The sequence below is a fragment of the Eleutherodactylus coqui genome, chromosome 5 (assembly GCF_035609145.1).
Source record: "Eleutherodactylus coqui strain aEleCoq1 chromosome 5, aEleCoq1.hap1, whole genome shotgun sequence".
Classification (NCBI taxonomy): domain Eukaryota; kingdom Metazoa; phylum Chordata; class Amphibia; order Anura; family Eleutherodactylidae; genus Eleutherodactylus; species Eleutherodactylus coqui.
In genome coordinates, this window is record NC_089841.1 from 80890640 (window position 1) to 80915958 (window position 25319).

At 42.8% G+C, this 25319-nt stretch overlaps 1 protein-coding gene across 2 annotated transcripts in view; it reads left to right on the forward strand.

The window, feature by feature from the left end:
* The window catches only part of RAB3C (RAB3C, member RAS oncogene family), a 161706-nt gene extending 154851 nt beyond the window's left edge, over positions 1 to 6855 (forward strand). For both annotated transcript variants that reach the window (XM_066602772.1, XM_066602770.1), the window contains exons 4-5: positions 3306 to 3430; positions 4945 to 6855. In XM_066602772.1, coding sequence (XP_066458869.1) covers positions 3306 to 3430; positions 4945 to 5132 — 313 coding nt within the window. In that variant the 3' untranslated portion in view covers positions 5133 to 6855. The remainder of the gene's footprint in view (positions 1 to 3305; positions 3431 to 4944) is intronic.
* The last annotated feature ends 18464 nt before the right edge of the window (positions 6856 to 25319 follow it).

The window sequence follows — 25319 nt, forward strand, 5'->3', positions numbered from 1 at the left end:
CAAATATATGGAACATAAAACCGATAAAAAAAGGAGTGTGAACTCGATCCCTAACCAACTTTGGCGTGGTGGACCCTGCCAAAAAGTGGGGCGATCATCCCAATAGGGACGTCCCATGTCTTCAAGATAAGGGGCCTAGTCTGTCCCAAGATGGAGGGTAGAGAAGAATATAGAACAGATAAAAAAGCAATATATACATGAATAAGCCCCACAATAAAAAGTACCGTATATTCCGGCGTATAAGGTGATGGGGCGTATAAGACGACCGCCCAACTGTCGCCTTATACGCCGGGAATACGGTGTCAAAAAAAAAAAGCAGTACTCGCCTCCCCCGGCGTTCTGCGGTGCTGCTGCAGGCTGTCGCTCCCTCCTCGCCCCCGACAGAGTATTGCTTTCTGGATGCGGAGCTTGAAATCTCCACCTCCAGAAAGCTAATGCTGTGATTGGCTAACTCACGCAGCGTCAGCCAATCAAAGCCATTCAATGACGTCATTGAATGGCTGTGATTGGCTAACTCAGGCGGCGTCAGCCAATCACAGCCATTCAATGACGTCATTGAATGGCTGTGATTGGCTAACTCAGGCGGCGTCAGCCAATCACAGCCATTCAATGATGTCATTGAATGGCTGTGATTGGCTGACGCTGCTTGAGTTAGCCAATCACAGCAGTAGCTTTCTGGAGGCGGGGATTTCAAGCCCCGCATCTAGAAAGCAATACTCTGTCGGGGACGAGGAGGGAGCGACAGCCTGTAGAAGCGCCGCAGAACACCGGGGGAGGCGAGTACTGCTTTTTTTTTTCGGACACCTTTTTTTTTGTATACCCGGCGTATAAGACGAACCCCAACTCCAGAGGAGATTTTTCGGGGTTAAAACGTCATCTTATACGCCGGAATATACGGTATCTCCACCGATACTTAGCTGCAGATGAGCGCTGCTACACCAGACGCCTCAGGCAGGAAAATAATTGACACCCATGTAGAGGAGGGCCTAAAATAAATACAATTTCAGTATAGGTGATTGATCAGCTAAGGAAAACACCTCCCCGTAGGCCAATCAGTCCATACATCACAGGAGATGTTGTAGCTGAGCTATAAAGAAGGGCAGCACTGAACCCTACTGAGAGATTTGCAACAGATGACATCTCAGGGACTTTCTGCAATGACAGGAGGAATGCACTCATTGGTGTCCAGTGCTGAAAGCGCAATCACCTGGGCCAGGACTGATGTTGTGACGTCAGCCGGCTTGAGTTTATTATTGCGGCCAGCGTGACGCAACACTGCCTATACTTTTAGAACATCCATTCTAATGGTGAATAATATTGCATTGTTTACCTGATTGGATATTAACTATGAATTTTGGATAGGAGATGGACCCAGTGTCTCAAATTACACAAAGTGCGGAGAGATCTACTGTGTTAAGAGTATTCCAAATAATGCAAAAATGAATAATCCATCTGCACAAAAAATATGGCAACAACCAAGAAAAACAATGTTCAGACCTGTAATATACTGTAAAATATAGTTAGTAATTGGTGATTTCTATTGGTGAAAAAAATTATATTTGGCAAGAAATGGTTGAAAAACGAAAATAAGACATACTAACTTCTTACATGCCCCACCCCCCACCCCCCTCACCCCACACCCCCAGTGAAGCACAGGAGCCTTAGTCCTCCTCACTCTGATTCTGGAAGAAACTTTGGTGGTTGCATACCATTCATTGTGAGCGTGACTGGGTACTAAATTACAGGCTTCAGTAGGGTCACTTCAATGAAGAGCACCTAGCCTTTTGAAGCTTGCTCAGCATTCACTTAAACACACCATGAATGGCAACATGATTAGCATATCTGCACCAAAAATCCACAGTTAAAATTGACACAAATTCGCACAGCAGGTCAATTTATGAGAGGATTTAGTTCACATTTTTTCCACAGTGCATAAATGAGATATTGATAATTTAATACACCTTGATGCAATTGTAAATGCTGCAGATTTTCTGTGTCAAAATTCAGCAAAGAAAATTCGCTGAAAATCCGCCCCATGTTAACATGGCCCTAAAGGGCCGCTCATGTCATTTTTCTTCATTTATAATGTAGGTAACCCTCCAGTATATTTAGGTGAGCTACTGTTACCTTGGTTAGTTATTTCTTTCTATCTGAAACTCCTGGCTTTTAACCAGTTCAGATTTCCTTGGGCTTGTGTGTTCAGTTTCTAGTCAGTTTATTAGTCTGTGTTATGCTATTACGTGGAGTGTACCACAGAAACTGCCTAGAGGGAGACACATACACCTCTATCCTAGTTACTGATTGTTAGCACAATATTTGCTAGTTGGTATGTTTTCAGGCAGCCAAATTCATAAGAGTTAATGTTCAAGCTGAAGGAAGCTAACAAATCACACACAGCAACGATTAGAAGTTGTCTGCCTTTATTAATTAATAAGCAGAACTATTTATGCAAAGACATTTCAAACGAGGTTAGAAGACACCTCACTTGTAAATATGTATAATTTATTATCATTGGTTATTAAAAACTCAGCAAGTGCAGTGATGTCTCTTTAAAGGCAGGACTTCTCTCAGGCTGATTGGAACTGTTTCTCATGAGACCTGTGTAAATGGCCTTAGAAAACAACTTTGCATTCCTGTGAATGTTTCTATCATATCTGAATATGTGCAAAGGAAAGACAGAGAAATGGAGGAGCACAAAGCAGGATACAAGACAAGATGGAGGACAGAAAATACTATGGTACTCTCACATGATGATGATCATACAGTTATAATAGAGGCGATCACAGCTTATCCTCCTGACTGTATACTTATGGTCTGTAGCTTATGTAGGTGAATAAAGAAGACATATGGTAATGTTAGTGTTGCAGAGATGGTACAGGCTAAAGCTGATCATGTAATGCTGTGCTGATGCATCATGGGATTGATGCTGAAGTGTAAGCAACATTAGGATGGTGCCTGATGAGCATGTGACAGGGGGCTGCACTCATGGGAAGTGACTGCAATATACAGAGGAGACATCCAGAGTGTGACAGGTAATCAGGTGAGGGGAGCAGAGATTAAAAAAAATGTATTTTTGTCAGATCAGCCCTTTAAGATGATTTCACATGTATCATTTTTCAAAAACGTGCACCTTTTTTTCAACTTCATTTCTTTCTCTAAAACAGTTTTTTTTAGGATTTTGGAACACCCAAAAAGGACACAAAAGTCTTGTAGAGTCTTTGTCTTCTGAATTGAGTATTCATGTTTTTTTTTTAAATTATACCTGAAGTGAACAAAATGAGTAACACAATACAATTCTTTTTCAGGTCAACGCAAATCAAAACTTACTCATGGGACAATGCTCAAGTGATATTGGTCGGTAATAAATGTGACATGGAGGATGAACGAGTGATTTCAGCAGACAGAGGAAAGCACCTAGCAGAGCAATTGGGTGAGTAGCAGAGCCTTACATGAATATTGGATTTAACGCCACCTTATGATCATGAAAAATATTTCCCTCCTGTGGATTTAGTAACAACCAAAAATGCATCACATTTTTGAATGGGCAAGCCTTATCCACTGTAGCAGAACATAAAGTAACAAATGAATATGTAAACCCATTTATACAAACACACACAATAGATGACCACCATGATAAATAGTGCCATACATTGCCCAGACCATATGCTGTTTAAGAACAATCTCCAGTCCTACCGTGCTCGGCCACCCTGTGGGTGCCATGTGCAAAAGCTTTCAGGAGGTACCAACAAGGGCTTATGACAATTGTGAAGACTTGAAAGCTTTTCAAAGCATAACTTAACCTTGAAAAAAACCTTTGATATATGATAGTAACATATCATAAATTTTTATCGGTGGGGGTCCCTTATCAATCGCTAAAACAAAGGGGTAGAAATGCTCAGCCAAGTGCTCTGCCACTTCGGCTGAGGCTGGTAAGCAGTGTTAGGACTTACGGACTTTATATTGACCTTGTACACCGCTCTGATGAAAGTCGAAAAGTGCCAGTCAGGCGGAACACTTAGATGAGCACTTCTGTGCCTACATTTTAGCAATCAGTGAAGGTCTGATCAAAACTTCTGATATGTCACTGTAACATGTGAAAGGTTTTTTTTTTAAGCTCAACTTACACTTTATAAGCTAAGAGCGACTTTCCATGTAATTGTTTCTTTATCAACTGCAGGTTTATGAGAAATTTAGAAAAGGTCACAGATGAAGAATGTCAAATGCATTTTACAACTTGCTTAAGGGCATATGAAGGAAAAATAAAATTGAAAAAGGTTATGCCATATGTTAAAAAAAAACATGAGCCTTCAATAAAACATACATACAAGAATGTGCACAACACCAAAAACATAACGTTTCTAATGTAGAGCATGGTTGTGACAGCATCATGCATTGGGTATGAGTCATTTCAGCAGGCCTGGGAAGACTTATGACGTTGGGGTATGAATGAATTAAATTATAGTGAAGAAAACATGCTGCATTCTGCAAGAAAACTGCAACAAAATGCATAGTTTATCCAGTTTTCTATGGGAAAAGGGCTTTGCTTACTGGAATATTGATATCCTATCTTTAGCCTTAAGGTAGTTTTGGTAAGGGTCCAATCACAGACTCTCGCTGATCAGTCAAGTGAGGGGGGTACTGTACAAGACACAAATGTCCTAATATTAAAAGAGCCATGGTGCTTCAATGAGCCAATTAGCTCCATCTTCTGAGGGCCGGTGGAGAACCATGGCAGATGAAATCTATAACATAGAATGTGTGAAGCCATACTATTCTTCAGATTACTGCATGTTTCAGAGTATAAAGCATCCACTACCACCTTATGGGAATTTCTAAACAGACGAGCCTCTCTTTTTATGTCTTATTTTTGTGCTTTGCAGTGGTGCCGTCCCTTCTGAACTTCTCACTGTGACACTTTCATGAATTTTTCTCCTTCTCTTTCAGGTTTTGAGTTTTTTGAAACAAGTGCTAAAGATAACATCAATGTGAAGCAGACATTCGAGCGTCTTGTGGATATCATCTGTGACAAAATGTCGGAGAACTTAGAGACGGATCCAGCCATCACGGCTTCAAAGCAGAGCACAAGACTGACAGACAAGCCTCCTCCACAGCAGCCCAACTGTGGATGTTAATGTCACCAACTAAGCGTCTTCAGTGTGTTCTCTTGCCAATAAGTATTTAAGAAAAAAAATACAAAGTGGTCCGTACACTTTACATTTCTACTGTCTACGTATCTGTTTAGAAAAAAAAAAGAAAAGAAATATGGCTTGTTTTGTATGGTCAGCTAATGAATGGTGGCCTGGAGGCTGAGACCTTCTAATAAATGTTCCTGCTGTTTGCAAGTTACACGGCTTTGTATGCTCTGATAATTTACATATACATGTTCCTCACACTTCTTGTTGAGTTTATACATTGTGACATTTGCGCTTTTCTAAGACTATTATATCCAGGGTGAATGGCACTTTCTCCTGAATGTTACCTAAACTCCTGTTTGCCTCAATACTTTTGATGTTTTAATTCCATATGTAAATGATTTAGGTATATGCTAGAAGAATTGGAATTATTATTTGGATTGTTTTTACTTAATTGCAATGAACATAAATTTAAATCAAGTAAGTCAGCGTCTATTTTTGTTCCCAAGTTTGTATTCCTTTTAATGCTGCCAACTTGTATGAGGCTTTAGATCTAGGAAACTTTGTAGCTAGAGGTATTGTACTTATCAACCAGCTCCTTCCAACTTTTTGGAATTCCATTGTAAAGGCTAGTTGTGGAATTTGCTGAATAAGCAACGTTATAACATAGTAGGGCTAGGAGACGTCATAGAGTAGAGGCCTTATTATAAAAAAAAAGAACTGAAAATGTGACCCAAACTCTACTTCTCAACTTGCTGGTCTTCGTGTAGTGCCATTGTTACCTCTATGTGGCTTTGATCAGGTTCCTACTAGACTTGAAAACAACTCTTATTCCCATTACGGATGTAAAGGAGTGGCTACTGCATTAGTAGATCTGATCCTTCCTTGTAAGTACCCCAGGGAAGTTTGGAAACACTCCATATTTTAAACAGCAAATCATCAATCAGAAACATCTCTGGGATGTTTTTCATCAAACATGGAAATGTATCCTGACCAAAAACGTAAAGGCTGACCCACTGCTTGCCAAAAGTATGCTGTCATATAGGCAAAGGGTGAATACTTTGAGGAGTCCAATATCTGAAGTTGTTTCCAGAGTTTCCAATATTCAGTTGGAAAATTGATGTTTTGTTTTGTTTTTCAGGTGCTGTACATCCCAAAGCATCGGGATATATAGCTATTTCTTTATTTCTTCCCAATTTTACATTATTAAAGAGTGTTTCCACACTTCTAAAGGGTGCTGGACCACATGGTCAGCCAACTTCTTCTGCAATGTACCATGATGTATGCCCAACTCAAGTTTCCAGAAGAGCCATCTTGTGAAACAATCCCTTTAAATGCTTGAGCCTACCTTAGAATATCCTCTATACACTGTTATGTAAAGTAAATTTTTGACCTTTGCTATTTGTTAAGAGTCAGGAACATTTTGGAATATTATATTACTTGGAAAGTACGAATAGCTAGCAGCTCTGTCATCCTTACACTATGGCTTCATGAGATAAGACAGTCTACAATACAAAGTTTTCATTCATTAAAATCTTCAGCTTTACCCCAATTTTCAATTTTTAGATAATCCAGGACTTGATTCTCTTGTACTTTACATAAACCTCACATTACAGGGCAGGTACGTAGATTCTCTGCTTGAATTTTAAGGTGGTTTAAATAAAAATATTTTACCACAGCATTGATGTCAAATACTTTTGCATAAAAAGACAAAAGTATTGTGGAGGGGATAGCATTATTGGCTAAATGGAAAAACTATATAATCAAGCCTTCGAGGCTAGTAGACCTCCTTGTCAGCCTGCCACATCATTGCAAGCAGGATTATCTACTTCCTTCTACTAATACCTGTAAGGTAATGTTGATTTTCAATGATGAATTCTTCTTTTAGTGAGTAGATGACTTGTTTGTTGTGTTTTACTGTCTCTCTGAGGTTTGTGAGAGTAATAAGACAGTGTTTGGTCCCATTTTGTACTACGGAAGATAGTAGTATTTTTATATACAGTAGTTCTATAGTACAAGATGTAGTTTACGGAGGGTAGAGGGTAGAGTCTGACTACTATTCACCACACTGGAAACTAATTGTTGCTTAAAATTATTGTTTCCCCACCAAAAATATGTATCTCCTATCCATAATACAGAGGATAAGTGGCTGATTGCTGGGGGAGTCCAACCACTGGGACCCCCAATGATTCAGAGAACAATATAGACCAAATGCCCCCCTATCCTTCGATGTGAGAGAAATGGCAGCGTGCATGTACATGAGGACCACTGTTGCATTGGGACAGAAGGAGATAGCTGAGTGTATCAATTTCCCTCAGTGCCATAGAAGTGAATATAGTGGTGGTCACACATGTGCACCATTTACATTTGGCATTCGGGGTAGCATTTTTAGGATCACTGGGGGTCTAGGTGATTGAAAAGGGGTTAATCACTTTAATTTGCTGGTACTACTGGAAAGTAGAGAACTATTATTGATGTTACGTGGCTGCTCGACTGTCTCCATGTATCAATATCTCCAACAGAAAAATGGAGAGAGCTACTTACATGTGCAACCATCTGTCTATTCATTCTCCACCTGAGCGACTGCCTCATCAGATGGGTCAGGGAACGTCTGTTTTCCATGTAGTGGCAGATCCTGCACCTGTCTGACATTTATGGCGTATCCTGTGCCAAATCCACCGTGTTTAATCTAGATTCCCTGATGAGAATGACTCCTACTATAGTGGTAGAATAACACATCTATACAACAATAAGAGGCATTGGAATAAAGTCCATAGTCAAGGATAAGGTTTAATACAGCCATTGATGCCTTACCACTATTTGAAGATGTGATGGGTCCAGTAGGTGGTGTGTAGCAACCAATGAAAGCTATTTTAATGGCAGTGGCAAATTTTAAATTTTGTCTTTGCTTCCTTATATATTAAACAGTGAGTAACTGTAAAAGTAGGGTGCAGGTTCTAGCAACTAATACTACAAAAGGTAAAGGAAAAGAGACTCATACAGTAACTTTATATGAAGTCACTGCCAAATAATGAGAACTAGGATTTACTTTTCTCTAGTTAATGTGACAGCTGCTTATCTTGACCCAGGCAGCAAAATTGAGCTGCCATTGTAACGAACCCCCTGTCTACTACTAATGATGACAACATTACATTTCCCTTTAGGAATCCAAATTATATTTTCCTTGGTTTGACAACTAGATGTTACCTCATATATAAATATTTTTTTCATGGATAAACATGACAAAATTAAAAATAAACCAACAATGTTAAAATGTGCTCCCTGAGAGACTGTCAACGGGAATGAGCAGCATGTCAATAAAAATAATCTCCTTCTTCTATATTCTCCTTCTGCGGGAAGTCGGAGTCAGGATTTTCTTTTGTCTGCATTGAGGCCCTAATATGTTCAGGCAGTTGTTTAGCAGTAGGTGCCTCAGGGTGAGTTTGACCCATCTGGATCCTGAAGTCTGCAGAGATGCAGATGTGTTATCCGCTGGTGGTGGTAGAGAAAATGGCCACCTAGCTATACAGCTGCTGAAAAATGTCAAGTTGGTTTTTTATTCTTTTTTTAATAAAGTGGTGTCCAATAGGAGGCAGTTGGAAAAAAAACATGTTTCCCACCTGGAGTCCAATTTTTGAATGATGTGACTGACAATAGTCTAACAATGATGTATCAAGATAACATACTATGGTATATAATTTTAGAACAGTTTTCTCCAACCTGGGACTCTCCAGTTTTAGGGAAACTACTACCCACAGCAAGTTAAAGTTTATGGGTGCTGTAATTACACCATTTTTAGGGTCTGATTGCCAAATCCAATAGATTTCAATAATTCTCCACCTATAGAAAATTTCAATGTCAAAAGTCATTTGAAAGCTAAAAAGCCAGAGTGTTGCAGTGCATTGATACATTTCTATACCTTAATTGTCCAACGCTCTACACATTTGATCAGTGCCTACTACTGTACCTGTAGTCTATCGATGTATTTGATCATGACTTTCATTACATGTGACTCTAAACTCCCTCTTCTCAACAACACCCCTTTATATAGTTTTCTGTTCTCCCAAGATACAACACAATTAGAACATTATACCATATGACACATATCATAAATCATTAGTAGTTTGCATGACTTTAGTATTGTAGAGTCCATGCTCAATACTCTAAACCCAACCCTTAACCACTACTACCCCTGCAACCTTACTCCAAACCAGTCCCTGCATACCTTCTTCTCTCCCCAATAAAATGTAGAAAGTTTGGATTGGGTTAAATTGCCCACCACAGCTATTTTGTTTAAAAAAAACCTAACGTATAAAGTAAAGACTTCTATTTAGACTTGTTATCAAACAAATATATGCATCATACCAATCAACAGATTAAAAAAACAAACTGAGGAAGTTCTTGTAGTTACAAAGACCTGGCACCCCAGTAAATGTGCACAATGTTCCAGATTTTTTACCCCGAGCCGTGACCAGCCATTTAGGGGTACCATAGGCTACTGCAGATGGCTACAGTTTCTTAAATCAACTCCCAGGGACACCCCTCTGTAAGAGCCATAACATTTGCAAGACCAACCAAATTGTTCTCCATAAATTGGGGGAACCATAGTCACTATGAATTTCCTAAAACCACCAATTTGCCACCAACTATAAAAACCTTCACCCGCCAACAGACACCCCTTTCACACTGTACAAAAATACATCACAAAAAATAAAAATTTGAAAAAGACCCTCACTCTGATATATCCAATCAGCAAGGGAGGGAGGGACAGGCATTATACTGCCCTGTACTTGCTCCATGTAGCCTATCTTGCTCCCTATAACACTTAACCCCCCCCCCAATCCCTTACTCTCTCCTCCTATCCTTATGCCTGCCCTGGCCTAAAAATCCTAGCTATTGGACCTTCCCTCTCAGTATTTGTCTTGGGATATAGCTTTTCTTGACAAGTGCTGAAGGAAGCATATTTTTCACTTGCATTGAGTACCCAAGGGCGAAAGAAGCTACAGACTTCCCTTTTCCTAGCAGGACAAATTTACATATTGATAGAAATCATTCAGGCATACTGTAACTTGAAATACTAAGCTCCAATGCTAAATCAGTAACGAGCCCATCCAACAGAAACGTGTGCCATTTATAATACTGGTGTATTCTTATGTAACGGAGGGACCGGTGTGCCCCATTAGGCACCAGGGCCTGGCTGTTATCACTACCTCTACACCCCATATAGTTACACTTCTGAAGATTCTTTCACAAAGACGGCATTGTGCTAATTACAATCATTTCTTTGCCTAAGGTGTAGCATTTACTATAAACATAGAACTTGTAGTCAGTTTTTTTTAGGTTTATATATTATGCAAAGAGTTTAATCTTGGTTATCATCTAAATATTTGCAGTGTACTCAATGAACTCATTGTACCTATATAGTATATTTCTAATTATGATGTACACATGCATGTGTATATATAGATATATATGTAAATGTGTTTGAATCGTTTGACCTACAAGACAGATGTGTTTGGACAATTTGTACAATTTTGATGACTCTCGTTAATTAGTTTCCTGTATTCAGAACCTTATTTTAAAATCTTTGTACAGTGATGCCTCGGGTTACAATATTTTCAGTAGTCTTTCCCGGGCCATTGTAACTTCCATCATATTCAACATATGTTATCACAGATATTGCCAATTTAATTAGCTGGAAGATCTAACTAACATGGGCATTTAACTACCCTGTTTCCCCAAAAATAAGACAGTGTCTTAAACTAAAACCCCAGCATTAGAGCAGACTCACACGGGTGTTTATGTGTGTATTGGGTCGCACAATACGCGGATAATAGAATCCATTGATTTCGGTGGGTTCATTCTCATCTATCATTTAGTGCACATTCTGCAAACGAAAAAACTTGCAGTGTGCTCTATTTTAGTACGCATGTGCACACCAAAGCCTCCATAGAGGTCTATGGGAGGTGCATAAATGCACACTCCATACTTACGCCATGGCGCAATGTGCTGCATAATTTGTGAGAAAAAGAACACATCAGTAACTAATTAGGCTAAATAGCCATTAAACTCAGGGTACGGTTGTGTCCCACGCCCAAGTGAAATGGCTAAGCCAGCACAAAAGTCCAGTTTTATGCGCAAAAATGCACGTAAAAGCATGTTGTTTATGGTGTAAATGCGCTGCACTTCCATGAGCATTTTTGCGCATACCCCTGTGTGAGTCTGGCCTTACTGAAGTGCATTTATTGATTGGCCATCTAGTAGCGATAAGCCAGGGGGACCTGAACACCCTCCTAGCTCTGGACAGCCACAATTCAGCTCAAAACTGGAAGCAGGATGGTCTTCATTCATTACGGCTTGAGCAGCCTAATTCCTAGCCCAGCTCACACAGTAGTGAAAGCAGAAAATGGGAAGAAATCAGCTCAGTAGTGAATAAAAGGAGATCACCCTACTTGCTTTCTTAAGTTGAATTGTGGCTGTCTGGAGATGAGTTGCAGTGCAAGGAGGGATTACTTTGGGGGGCATTATAGACATAGGTGTCAAAAAGGGGGGTACAACAACTGTTTGGGCATAGGGTAGCTACAATAGCATTCCGGGAGCACAATAACTATGGGGTACTATAGATTTGTAAGGGCAAAGGGGATACTCTAACTTTGTTAAGGGGTAAGGAAGGGACATTATGATTTGGAGGGGGGGCGTGCAGAACAGCACTACAACTTTGTGAGGTCACAAAGAGGTTAATGTAACTTTTTTAGGCACACACACACAGAGGAAGCAGTGTCTGAATGTGCCCGTACAAAAGTTATACTATTACTGTGAGGGGACACTATAACTTTGTGTAGGTATAGAAGAGTACTAATACTTTGTGGGGTTTGTGAATATTACTTTGGGTGGGCTCTGTAAATTCATGGGGCACACATGGGCACTATTATTTTTGTGGGGCACAGATGAGGCACTATAACTTTGTTGGGGCATAAAGGAGTGCTAATACTTTGTGAAGACACATAGAGGGCACTATAACTTTGTGAGGGATGAAAATGGACATTACTTTGTTGTGAGGAAGCAGAAAGTGAAATTATTACTATGTGAGACACCTATGAAGGCACAGTTAGAGCATAGGAGCAATGATATGGTTATTGTAGACAGCCGCAGAATAGAAAGAGCATACAGAGACTGTTGTAAAAAAGAATTTATGGTGGTCTGGGCCCTGATAGAGAATAAAAGTGAAAACTGTATTCAGATGACTGTAATTAGAGGAGACATCACCTGTGGTCACTGAAGATAAATGCACTGTAATCAGTATCACTGGGATCTCTTATAAGGTGATATACTACCATACACAGAGCTGTATCTAAACCTGCCGTGTTATGAGTTGTCTAACAAATATGGTGTCTCTGATATATATAGATTTTCTTTAGAACAAGGGGTAATGCATGTGTTGAGGCTTAAATCTTTTAAGATTCTGTCAGTTAATGTTTTGGGCTGCTAGTGCTGCATCAACGGGCCACTTAAGAAACCCAATGATCTAGTGGAAAGTTCCAGGCCGGCAGCCATGTGGAGTAGTGTGGGATGGCAAGCTAAACTCTTGGGCCCTTGAGTATTTAGCAATGTCCCTGGACAGTGTTCTTGGATGAGCTGCTCCTTTAGACACCCAGTGAAGGCAACTCAATTTTTTTTCTGGTACCTCACAGGACCCTGAAGAAGGTCCTGCTCTCAACCAAGAGTGTTATTTACAGTTTCCAGTAGTTATTTCTGACAGTGGTTCTATAAATAGACACATATTGGTCAAGCCTTACAAAATGTGATATGTTTAGTGCCCTCCCAACTCTCTCCTGGTGGCAGATGTTGGGGGAGATAAGGATCGGGCAACTGTATTTCAACTGCCCAATCTTTCTGTTCTCAGAGAGATACGCTGCTGCCGGAGGCTTTCTCCACTGTCTACATTCTTAACACATGCATGATGTTGGGCAAGATAGCTATCAGCTAAACAATTGTTCAGATATCACACGTGTGAATATCTTAATGCGTATTACGCACCAATATAGACTATGGGAATTTAGCATACACAGCAAATACGCACATTACATGCGTATTTGCTGTGTACTGTGTGTTACGTGGGCCACATACACCCATGTGAGCAAGCCCTCAGTTATTTGCATTTTTTTGGATGAAATTTTTGACCTTTAAAACCAATTACTACAGCTTATCTACAGTGTCTATAGGAAGTCTGAGACACATCCCCTGACTCATCATTGGTTCAAGCTGCTACTCTCTCCCTCCTTGGATTGGCTGCTGTGTATAAACACACACCCATCACAAACTCACCAGGAAGTCTGTACATAGTTACCAAATTTCTATTATACCACAGAATCATAGAATCGTAGAGTTGGAAAGGACCTCCAGGGTCATCTGCTCCAACCCCCGGCTCAATGTAGGACTCACTAAATCATACTAATCCACAAATGAGAAAACGATGAATATAAGACAATTGCCACACATGTACAGAAGCAAACACGCCTTTATAGTGGGAAGGAAGGGGAAAAAAGAGTCACAATAATCCTCTCTTTCATTTTTGCACAACTTGGTCAGATTACATCTAAAGATATATTCATATATCTTGGTATTTGTATAGCGCCAACTTATTACGCAGCGCTTTCAGGTAATTATTACTTATTACCCCCACCAAGCTGGGTTCTCATTCTACCGACCTCGGAAGGATGGAAGGCTGAGTCAACCTTGAGCCGGCTACCTGAATCTTGCGGGGATCAAACTTGCAACCTTCAGGTCATAGGCGAGAGCTTACACTCTGCGCCACACGAGGCTCATGGTTATTAGACTTAAAATGCCATTGTCGCTATGGTCAGCAGAGGAAGCAGAAAGCACTGACTATAGCGCAGTTGCCTGGGTTGCTATTGTAGTGCAGCATTGAGTTAAACGGAGCTATGCCTGCAATACCAACCCGGGCCGCTGCACTAAGGTCAGTATTTTCTGCTTCCTGCGCTGACCATAGCGACTGCAGAATCAGCTGATTGCAGGAGATCCGAGCAACAGGTCCCTACCATTCACCTACTGATGTCTTCTCAGTTATCTATAGAAAAAGTTAACAAAGTCCTAAAATACCCCTTTAATTAAAAGATTGGCGCATATAGGCAATGTGGGGATTTATTCACACAAACTCTATATCTATCACAAATGTCAATCTCCAAGCAGTCCTGTGCAGTATTGCTACTAAGTGCTCAGATTTATCAGTCTTCTAATTACATGGAATTACAACAATGTAAGCTTTTAGAAGTAATTACAATGACCTGCTATGCAAATGAGAAGACTTTCCATCTTGCTGAGGGAACTAGAGTAGAATCTCAAGTTACCTGAAAAGACAGAGACATTTCATTGAAGCCAGATAGGTGGACACTTATTCAAATGTAATACTAAGAGAGTTTGCAAGACCCCTCCCAAAGATTATTTACTTATTTAAAAGAGTAAGTTTAGAAAATTTTCCTAATTTTATATTCAGACAATTAAATGCACTGATTGGTTCTCTTAAACAGTAGCTCGGGAGGAACTAAACCATATCACTAGCCATTTACACTGGAGTAGAAGCGATATCAAATGGTCGTATCTTTATTAGACATTATCCTAGGTAATGTCAAGGATGGTTTCAGACCTGCTGTACATGAAAATGGCTAATGAGCTACAAAAAGTTAGATTTTTGCTCTATACAGTAGACAAAAATGAACGGCGAAATCCCCGAATAACAGAAAAAAATGGTTTTAACGTAAAAAATGGATAAGTGATTTGCTATTATTGTCCGATTGTAACATAATCCTGTGACTCAAAAGAATAGTTGAGGTCTAGTGGATCTATTGTTTCTCTTGAATGGATGCCAAAGAGTGCCTCCAAAAACATTACATTGTTGACATAGCCAAAAAAATAGTTTGGTGTCTACAGCCACCTTAAACGTATGGTCCAGGATTAAAAATAATTATACAGATAAACAGCAGAAAAAGTGGTAAAAAAATAGCTGTTTGTTAAATCCCCTGCTGCACCAACACCAACGCTCCATTGGTTCCCCAGGTCTTTGTTTACTTGGCTGCATTGATGACATGATGTTCATGTTCCACTTGATTATTGCAGCCAATCACCATCCTCAGCGTCCTGGTGCTGTAAATCTAATCATCACCACTGAAGCCAGTAACAGCAGATCATTGCCCAGTACAATAAACAAACATCAGTGTAGACCACCAGAGTGTTGGCACTAGAGCGGTGAGCCATGTTTTTTTTTAATCCCAATTTTAAACTTAATCTTGTCCGGCTATTGATACAATTTAGCTGGCCCTACATTTGGAATATCGATCTGCTGCACCGTATGAACAAACCAACCACCTACAGTAAAGAACCTGTCCCAAATGTACAACAAGGTTAAAATAAAAAGATAAACCTGATACTCACCTCTCAAAGTTGTCTCTCCCACCCAGCACTGAAGCTATATTTACTGTCGTGCAGAACCCAGATGACGTTGGTAGCAGTCATAAGCACAATGAATGGCATGTGACTGCTACCAGCTTCTTTTGGGTTCAAAGCAACAGTGACCGGGGCTCCTGTGTTAGATGGGGGGCACTAAAAAAGATGAGTATTAGGTTTATTTATATATTTTACTCCACATTAATCTTTATTTCCCAGGCTTTTACAATATGGTATGATCGTCCAGAATCAGCCAGTCCTACAGTACCTTGCAATTTTGGCCTAAGTTGGCTGGAATTTCTTAACAGGCCGGATTGCATCTTTGGCAGACTGTTATCAGTTGTTGCGAATGATCGTTTGTAGAGATGAGCGAGCGTACTCGCTTAGGCAAATTACTCGAGCGAGTATTGCCATTTTCGAGTACCAAAAGATTCGGGGGGCGGCGGGGGTGAGCGGTAAGTTGCGGGAGAGAGCAGGGGGAAGAGAGAGAGAGATCCCCCCGTTTCTCACCGCTCTCCCCCGCCGCCCCCCGCTGGAACCCGAATCTTTTGGCACGAGCGGGCATGTACTTGAAAATGGCAATACTCGCTCGAGTAATTTGCCTTACTGAGTACGCTCGCTCATCTCTAATATTCTGCATTAATTTTGCAGCTGATGGTCCGCAGAAATGGCCTAAATTGGTCCTTTTAAGCCAATTGTTCTTTCAAGTGTATTGGCCATACATGTTACATGTTTGGATATTACATGGTAGATCTCAGGAATTTTGACAGGACCTGCTGAGAATCTAACGTGTATGCGCACAGCTCAACTTTCCTTTAACTTCTTGGGGAAAAACAAGTGTCAGATGGGTTGGATTTCAACCTGTTCAACAGTTTGCCTCCTTTGAGAAAGGCTAAGCCAGAAGTGTCTTGCCGCAAATGATTTCTCCCCCATCCTTTGAAATCAAGCCAAGTCTACCGTTCCTATTGATGAGGATTCAGGGGAGATCCATATTCTTTCACTTCTTCAAATTTTTCGTCCACACATGTAAGAGGAATACCTCTTATTTTGTGCTTATGAAACCGTGAATATATTGTATTGTACAAACCAGTAGCTCTGTGATCCTCATGTGCTTCATGTGAAAAAGTTCTGAGCTTCGGTGTATTCAATGTTGCATGAGTAAATGTTTGAGATCTATAAATATACACATATATTTTTATATTATGTAAAAAGACAACTCTCGTCCGAGAGTCCATGGGCCATGAAGTGCAATATTTGATGACCTCTGTGGTGTATATAATATCAGTGTGAAAGTGTCTTAGGTGACTGTATGCAATATTCAGTGTCCGTGGTTGTTAGAAATATACAAATAATATTGTATCCCCTGAGATATGGTTGAAATCTTTGATTGCTTGGAGTGAACTGAAGTATTTTACTAAATGAGATGTTGTATTTGATGTAAAATTAATATTATATTTCTATGTTATGAACATTAAACTGTGTATGCTTTACCTGACTGCAGAAATTGTAATTGCATTGGAAAGAAATTTACGTGTACAAAAAAATTTCCAAAAATATTTTTTTTCTTGTTGCCGAGAAAAAAATACAGTACCAATGCATGTCCAATGTTATATCACATCTTCATTTACCATGTGCCATCTCACAAGAAGTCTAAGAAATCTATAACCCCTGATTTGTAAGGTTAATTCTTGCATTTATTTCAAGGAGCCATTTGGCTTCTACATGTGGAATAAAGGAGGATTTCTCAACCTTTATCTTGTATTCTCTTTTCTCAGCCCCACTGTGCCTCATACAGTATCACCCAATAAGATTGGATATGAAAAATCTATTCTATACGGCCTCCATTTTCCCCAGACAAGCATGTTCCTAGCTCCACAGAAAATGGCTAGTTACAGATTCCCTAAACCTCAGAGAAAACCCTTTAAATATCCTACGACATTAGATTTTTGTTGGCATCACCTTCTACCTGAACCTCCATACTGCTACTGTGCCGATAGCCAATTTTCACCAATTCTCTAGTTCACACCATATGGTAATGCGCCTCGTCCCAGTGCAATGTAAGCAGCCAGACTTTCAGAACTATCTGGGTGAGTAAAGGTTTGGGGACCCCGCGACAAAGAGTATATCACATTTGAAGGGGTGAAGGGTGAAAGCCAGGGCTCTCACGGTCCTGCCTTTGCAGATAGCCTTAGGCCAAACCAGCATGTAGCAAGGTGGATTTAATTCTCCTGTCTAACATTTTGTCTTGCAATTGTATATACTGATTCTTTACCTTGAACCAAGAGGCATAACTTGAGGTTGTTGGGCCCCAGTTTAAAATCTGGAACTGGGCCCCCAACTATAAAGCTGCATTAATAGTATTGGTTTGCAATATAGGGAAGAGAGACTTTATGGCCCCCCCTATGGCTCCTGGGCCCAGGTGCAACCGCACCCTCTGCACCCCCTCTATGTACGCCCATTCTTGAACCCATTCGTACAGCAACAGACTATCTTCATTTTATAGAATTATTATAGCTACAATAGACAAAAATACTAATATATTTTCTATCATTTTTAATCATGTAAAGTCTCCATGAATAATAGATTAAAATGGATTTGACTATGCTTTATTGTAATATATCACATGTGTAATGTTGGCATATTCAGGGATAAGGTTAGGGCGTTTTATATAGTTCATTTATATTGTATGTAGATTTTATACAATGTACACTACCTCTCATATGGTAATTGAATACTATGATCATGAACAAGCATTCACAAAAAGGTCCTTCATTACCCCGTGTAAACTGAGCAGCGATCAGCTGATGAAAGAGCAACCACTGATTGCATCTTCTGTGCAGCCAGTGTTCTTAGCATCACATGTCGTAGGATTGGGGAATATGCTGTCTATAGCAATGAAAGCAAATGCCAGCATGAGAGTACGTTTACACGTAGCGGTAATGCTGTAGAATTTCCGCAGCTGAAAATTCCGCAGCATTTCGGTATATAAAACAGAGTCAAAATCTGCACTCATATTAGCAGCTAATTTCTGAAAATACAGCACTCCCCTCACCTTCAAAGTCTTTGCGCTGTTGGTGCTCCACAGTACCCGGAAGTCTATAGTGAGCATAGCGCTGCTGGTCAGATGATGCCACTTCTGCATCACATGACTAGCGGTGCTGCACTTACGAGCCACTGGGTGCCAAGAGCACTGACAGCGCAAAGACTTCGGAGGTGAGGGCAGGCCATCTCTTGTGAAATCAGCCACTGATACGAAGCTGATTTTGAGTCAAATTGTTTTGGATACAGGAATACTGCGGAATTTGCTGTGGAATTTTCCTCTGCAGAAATTCAGAGCATTTGCACTACGTGTAAACATACCCTAAAAAGGCCAGGTAAATGAGAACAGATCATGATGATCAGCCCTCATAAGACGCCCATATCAACCTGAGAAAAAGTGCCCTTAGTGTATCAGAAGTTCCAATACAATAGGAAGACTTATGTTTACTGAAAACTATTTGTTAGAGTAAGGGTACAGGCATACAGTCCGAAAATTGGACAGAAACAGCAGCCATTCATTTGAATGGGCATATGAACATGGAAAAAAAAAAGAAAATCGCAGCATGTCCTATTCTTATCCGATTTTCGGACAAGAATAGCACATGTCAATTTGCGGTCTTCCTTACATTGGACAGCACACAGGCGGAATGTCTGTGTGCTGATTGATGCGAGTTGCGCCTGAGAATCTCAGATGCAACTTTTTTCTCATGGTGGGGTTCTTTCATTAAACACTCTACGGCAATTCTGCAAGATGATAGGCACCCTACAGATTTGAAAATCCATGGCATAACCTAAAATGTGCACAGATTTTTCCTATATTGGACTTTATTCACAGGAAGACATTTAAGTCTCCTCTTTTTTTACATCCATTCAAGGCTTTGGTCAAAAGAATTGCATCAAAATATGAATATTGAGCTAGACCACACAGTCATATGTAGAAATTCACATCCGCCAACCATTCTTGATCCAGCAGGACAATCCTGATTTTCAACCACTTCCACACAATCTCTTCCTCCAACCTGTCCTTGTAATAACTGAAGCTATCTGTAAAAAGAACCTTAAAAATTACATGAGCAATCAAATTCTCTTTGCCATTTCCTAATTTTCTGATTCCATGAGTTAAAGGAAGTTGTGGTTCTTGTAGTCTCTTTGCTTACTCTTGTCTTCCCCCTCTCCCCTGTGGACCCATCTAGGTAGGTTCAACACAGATCCTCTCCTAATGGTGAGATTAGATGGAATTAGGACAGCACCCTTGTAGTTAGTGAGCCTGGCAGCAGAAAGGTACTTTCATGTATGATGGAGAATTTCCTGAACTCCATTAAGGACCAGAAGAATGAAATCATATTCCAGGATTACGTCTGTGAGAGATGCACCAATAGCTATGGCAAGAAAGGGGCCAGCATCTAGATGTACAGCCATAAACCACCTATCTCTGGCTTGAGACATGATACCTTCGAAATGAAGATATATTATAGTTAGAGCATATAACATTGGCGATCTAGTTTATACATTATACTTGAAAAGTATGACATAGGTCTTTATTAATTGTCAGATATTCAATCCAAACTAGCGATAGTTATTTACACCTGATGTGATGTGCAGTACATATAAATAACCTTATTGGCATGTATCGAATAGAAACTTTTTGAACAATCATGTTTTTTTCACCCAGATTGAAAATGTAGTACACTTGTTATGGATTTAATTCTGTTTGTAATGTACGTATCAGGCTTGTCGAGTACACGATTGTCTCATTACTGTTTTAACATCATAATTTAATAGCATTTAAATGGGTAAAGCCCAATATATTGAATGTACGATGTACAATTGTGTTGTGCACACATGAAGAATATAAATATATATTCCACTCAAATGCAGACACGCTTCTTCTCTACTAGGTTGGTACGTGATGTCTGTGTTAAAGGGGTTGTCTCAAGGAAGCAGTGAATTTTTTTTTTTGCCCAGTCCCCCTAATTAAGCATACATTACTAAGCCCCCCTGTAAATGACTTGCTGTAGCCCGACGTGCGCGATCCCGAGACGCTACCAGCTGTGTCTCCCTGACAACCAGACGCCCCGCAGCCGCCGACCGGACCCTGCAGCCGCCGACCGGACCCCTGGATTGAACGCGGCCGACCACGGCACACAGTCACCCACCGCCAGGCAGCAGGTAACCGGCGCAGCCCCCCCCCCCCCGGCACAGCGCGACAGCCCCCCCCCGGCACAGCGACAGCCCCCCCCCCGGCACAGCGACAGCCCCCCCGGCACAGCGACAGACCCCCCCATCACAGCGACAGCCCCCCCCGACACAGCGACAGCCCCCCCCCCCGGCACAGCGACAGACCCCCCCGGCACAGCGACAGACCCCCCGACACAGCGACAGCCCCCCCCGGCACAGCGACAGACCCCCCGGCACAGCGACAGACCCCCCCGGCACAGCGACAGACCCCCCCCCCCCGGCACAGCGACAGACCCCCCCCCCCCCCGGCACAGCGACAGACCCCCCCCGGCACAGCGACAGACCCCCCCGGCACAGCGACAGCCCCCCCCCCCCGGCACAGCGACAGCCCCCCCCCCCCCGACACAGCGACAGACCCCCCCGGCACAGCGACAGACCCCCCCGGCACAGCGACAGACCTCCCCCCGGCACAGCGACAGACCCCCCCCCCCGGCACAGCGACAGACCCCGCCCGGCACAGCGACAGACCCCCCCCCCCCGGCACAGCGGCAACCCCCCCGGCACAGCGACAGACCCCCCCCGGCACAGCGACAGACTTCCCCCGGCACAGCGGCAGACCCCCCCCCCGGCACAGCGGCAGACCCCCTCCGGCACAGTGACAGAGTTCCCCCGGCACAGCGACAGACCCCCCCCCCCCGGCACAGCGACAGACCCCCCCCCCCCCCGGCACAGCGACAGACTTCCCCCGGCACAGCGGCAGACCCCCCCCGGCACAGCGACAGACTTCCCCCGGCACAGCGGCAGCCCCCCCCCCCCCCGTCACAGCGGCAGCCCCCCCGGCCCATCACTTACCTGGGCGGCAGGACAGCTGGGCGGCTTCTAGGGACAGCTGGGCGGCTCTGCACCTTCCTCTAACAGAGGATGGTACAGAATGGCCACTCCAGCGCGCTCCTGAGCAGTGACAGCTCGTCTGCGCATGCGCAGAAGAGCTGTAGCGGCGAGCACACTGAAGCGGCTCGTGCTGAAAGGAGAAGACCGGACTGCGCAAACGCGTCTAAAAAAGCAAGCTGCCAGCGAATTTAGACGGAACCATGGAGACGAGGATGCTAGCAACGGAGCAGGTAAGTGAATAACTTCTGTATGGCTCATATTTAATAAACGATGTATATTACAAAGTGCATTAATATGGCCATACAGAAGTGTATAACCCCACTTGATTTTGCGAGACAACCCCTTTAAGGAGGAGAAAAAGGCTGACACATCAGAGAAATCCTACTTGTGTCTCCTCTGTCCTCTTACATTACTTATCTCCAGCCCTTGTGGTCTGGTCATCCGCTTGGGCATGTCTTTCCTGGTCTCTACACAGCCATCCAATGGTGCACATGAGCCATATAGCTGTGCAATACCTACGCTCCAGGTATATTTTGGTGTTTCAAATTCTAAAAAGAATGAAGTACTTAACAGAACTAAGACACGTCACACTGTGCTTGGTGTAAGGCTGGCTTGACACGACCGGACTCCGATTGCGGAATCCATGAGCGGCATTCGCGCAGAGGATACGCAGCAAATCACACACATTGAAAGTCATGTACTTCCAGTTTTTCGCACACACTTGCTGGAAATACAAATATTCACAATATTTGTACTGCAAAGGACCAATGGCGACCCTCTGTGGTCATCCGCAATACAGATAATTCAGGTGCAGGGGGTCGCCGGCTGGGGTCACAGACAAAATCCATTGCGGGAAGCTGGCCTTATTGAGATAGTTTCTCCTTTTATTAGGGCTGCGTCTCAATTTATAGTTTTAAGTAAATCAGAACATATTCTTGGGAAACTGGCACTGATAAAGCCAAGGTCACCGGTCTGGATTTCTTGTACCACTTCAACAAGGCTAAGATATTGTGTCTGGAATGCTCTAGTTATGGAAAATTACAAATTTATAAAATGTCAGACTGAGGCTGTATCCGCACGGGCTACGAAATCTTGCTACAAAATCGTTGCTACAATGTGAAGCCCATGGTTTCTGATGGGTTCTTTCACATGAGCGATGTTTTGTAGTGAGATTTTGTAGCCTGTGCTGATACAGCCTCATGCATATAAGATGGATACAAGATGCAAAATTGATATATATTTGCTGCCCTAATATTTTCTACTCTTTTGTGAACACTTCATCAGCCCGAACATACGATCTGTCCCTACTTATACAATAGGTGATGCTTGTCCCTTTGCCATGAAGATGTCCCCTGGTGGTAGGGAGATCCATGCCGCCTTACCTTTCCTTAGTCTCCTTTCATGACCCTATGTATTTTGGAAGTCTGGGATATGAAGTGTATCACTATCTACACCCTTTGTAGAGGAATAGCTTGTGTAAGGCTAGCATATTCTCTATTATTAGGAGCAACTATACAAGAGATTTATATATTCTCTTGTGACAGATGGTTGGTGGTTTTTGCAAATAAGCGAAATACAGCAGGGGATCAAACAAATAATAATATGCTGGACATTCTGAAAATTATTCATAATCCACCTGGTTACACCCACATAGGGTGGCCCTATTCCTAAAGAGGCTCTATGCTAACCCTTGGTCTGAGGGTAGGAGACTCATGTGTTCTGTGTACATGGACATGTAGTGACTAGAGATGAGCGAGCACCAAAATGCTCGGGTGCTCGTTATTCGGGACGAACTTTTCGCGATGCTCGAGGGTTCGTTTCGAGTAACGAACCCCATTGAAGTCAATGGGCGACCCGAGCATTTTTGTATTTCGCCGATGCTCGCTAAGGTTTCCTTGTGTGAAAATCTGGGCAATTCAAGAAAGTGATGGGAACGACACAGCAACGGATAGGGCAGGCGAGGGGCTACATGTTGGGCTGCATCTCAAGTTCACAGGTCCCACTATTAAGCCACAATAGCGGCAAGAGTGGAGCCCCCCCCCTCCCAAAAACGTTTACTTCTGAAAAGCCCTCATTAGCATGGCATACCTTAGCTAAGCACCACACTACCTCCAACAAAGCACAATCACTGCCTGCATGACACTCCACTGCCACTTCTCCTGTGTTACATGCTGCCCAACCGCCCCCCCTCCCCCCCACAGCGCACACCAAAGTGTCCCTGCGCAGCATTCAGCTGCCCTAATGCCTCACCACCCTCATGTCTATTTAGAAGTGCGTCTGCCATGAGGAGGAACCGCAGGCACACACTGCAGAGGTTGGCACGGCTAGGTAGCGACCCTCTTTAAAAGGGGCGGGGCGATAGCCCACAATGCTGTACAGAAGCAATGAGAAATAGAATCCTGTGCCACCGCCATCAGGAGCTGCACACGTGGGCATAGCAATGGGGAACCTATGTGCCACACACTATTCATTCTGTCAAGGTGTCTCTGCATGCCCCAGTCAGACTGGGGTTCTTTACAAGTGGACACAGATGCATTTATAATTCCCTGTGGACCCACAGCATGGGTGGGTGCCAGGAAGCCACCGGCGGTACATAGAAATATCCCATTGCATTGCCCAACACAGCTGAGGTAGTAATGTTGTGCTTAATACAGGTGGGCTTCGGCCCACACTGCATGCCCCAGTCAGACTGGGGTTCTTTACAAGTGGACAGATGTAGGTTAAACTCCGTGTGCACCTACAGCATGGGTGGCTCCCTGGAACCCACCGGCTTTGGTTAATGTGGCTTAAGTGGTAACTAGGCCTGGAGGCAGCCCAGTTTAACGAAAAATTGGTTCAAGTTAAAGTTTCAACGCTTTTAAGAGCATTGAAACATATAAAAATTGTTTACAAAAATTATATGAGTGAGCCTTGTGGCCCTAAGAAAAATTGCCCGTTCAGCGTGTTTACGTGAGGTTTCAGGAGGAGGAGCAGGAGGAGGAGGAGGAATATTAGACACAGATTGATGAAGCAGAAATGTCCCCGTTTTGGATGGTGAGAGAGAACGTAGCTTCCATCCGCGGGTGCAGCCTACGTATTGCTTACGTATCGCTGCTGTCCGCTGGTGGAGAAGAGAAGTCTGGGGAAATCCAGGCTTTGTTCATCTTGATGAGTGTAAGCCTGTCGGCACTGTCGGTTGACAGGTGGGTACGCTTATCCGTGATGATTCCCCCAGCCACACTAAACACACTCTCTGACAAGACGCTAGCCGCAGGACAAGCAAGCACCTCCAGGGCATACAGCGCGAGTTCAGGCCACGTGTCCAGCTTCGACACCCAGTAGTTGTAGGGGGCAGAGGCGTCACGGAGGACGGTCGTGCGATCGGCTACGTACTCCCTCACCATCCTTTTACAGTGCTCCCGCCGACTCAGCCTTGACTGGGGAGCGGTGACACAGTCTTGCTGGGGAGCCATAAAGCTGGCAAAGGCCTTGGAGAATGTTCCCCTGCCTGCGCTGTACATGCTGCCTGATCTCTGCGCCTCCCCTGCTACCTGGCCCTCAGAACTGCGCCTTCTGCCACTAGCGCTGTCGGATGGGAAGTTTACCATCAGTTTGTCCACCAGCGCCCTGTGGTATAGC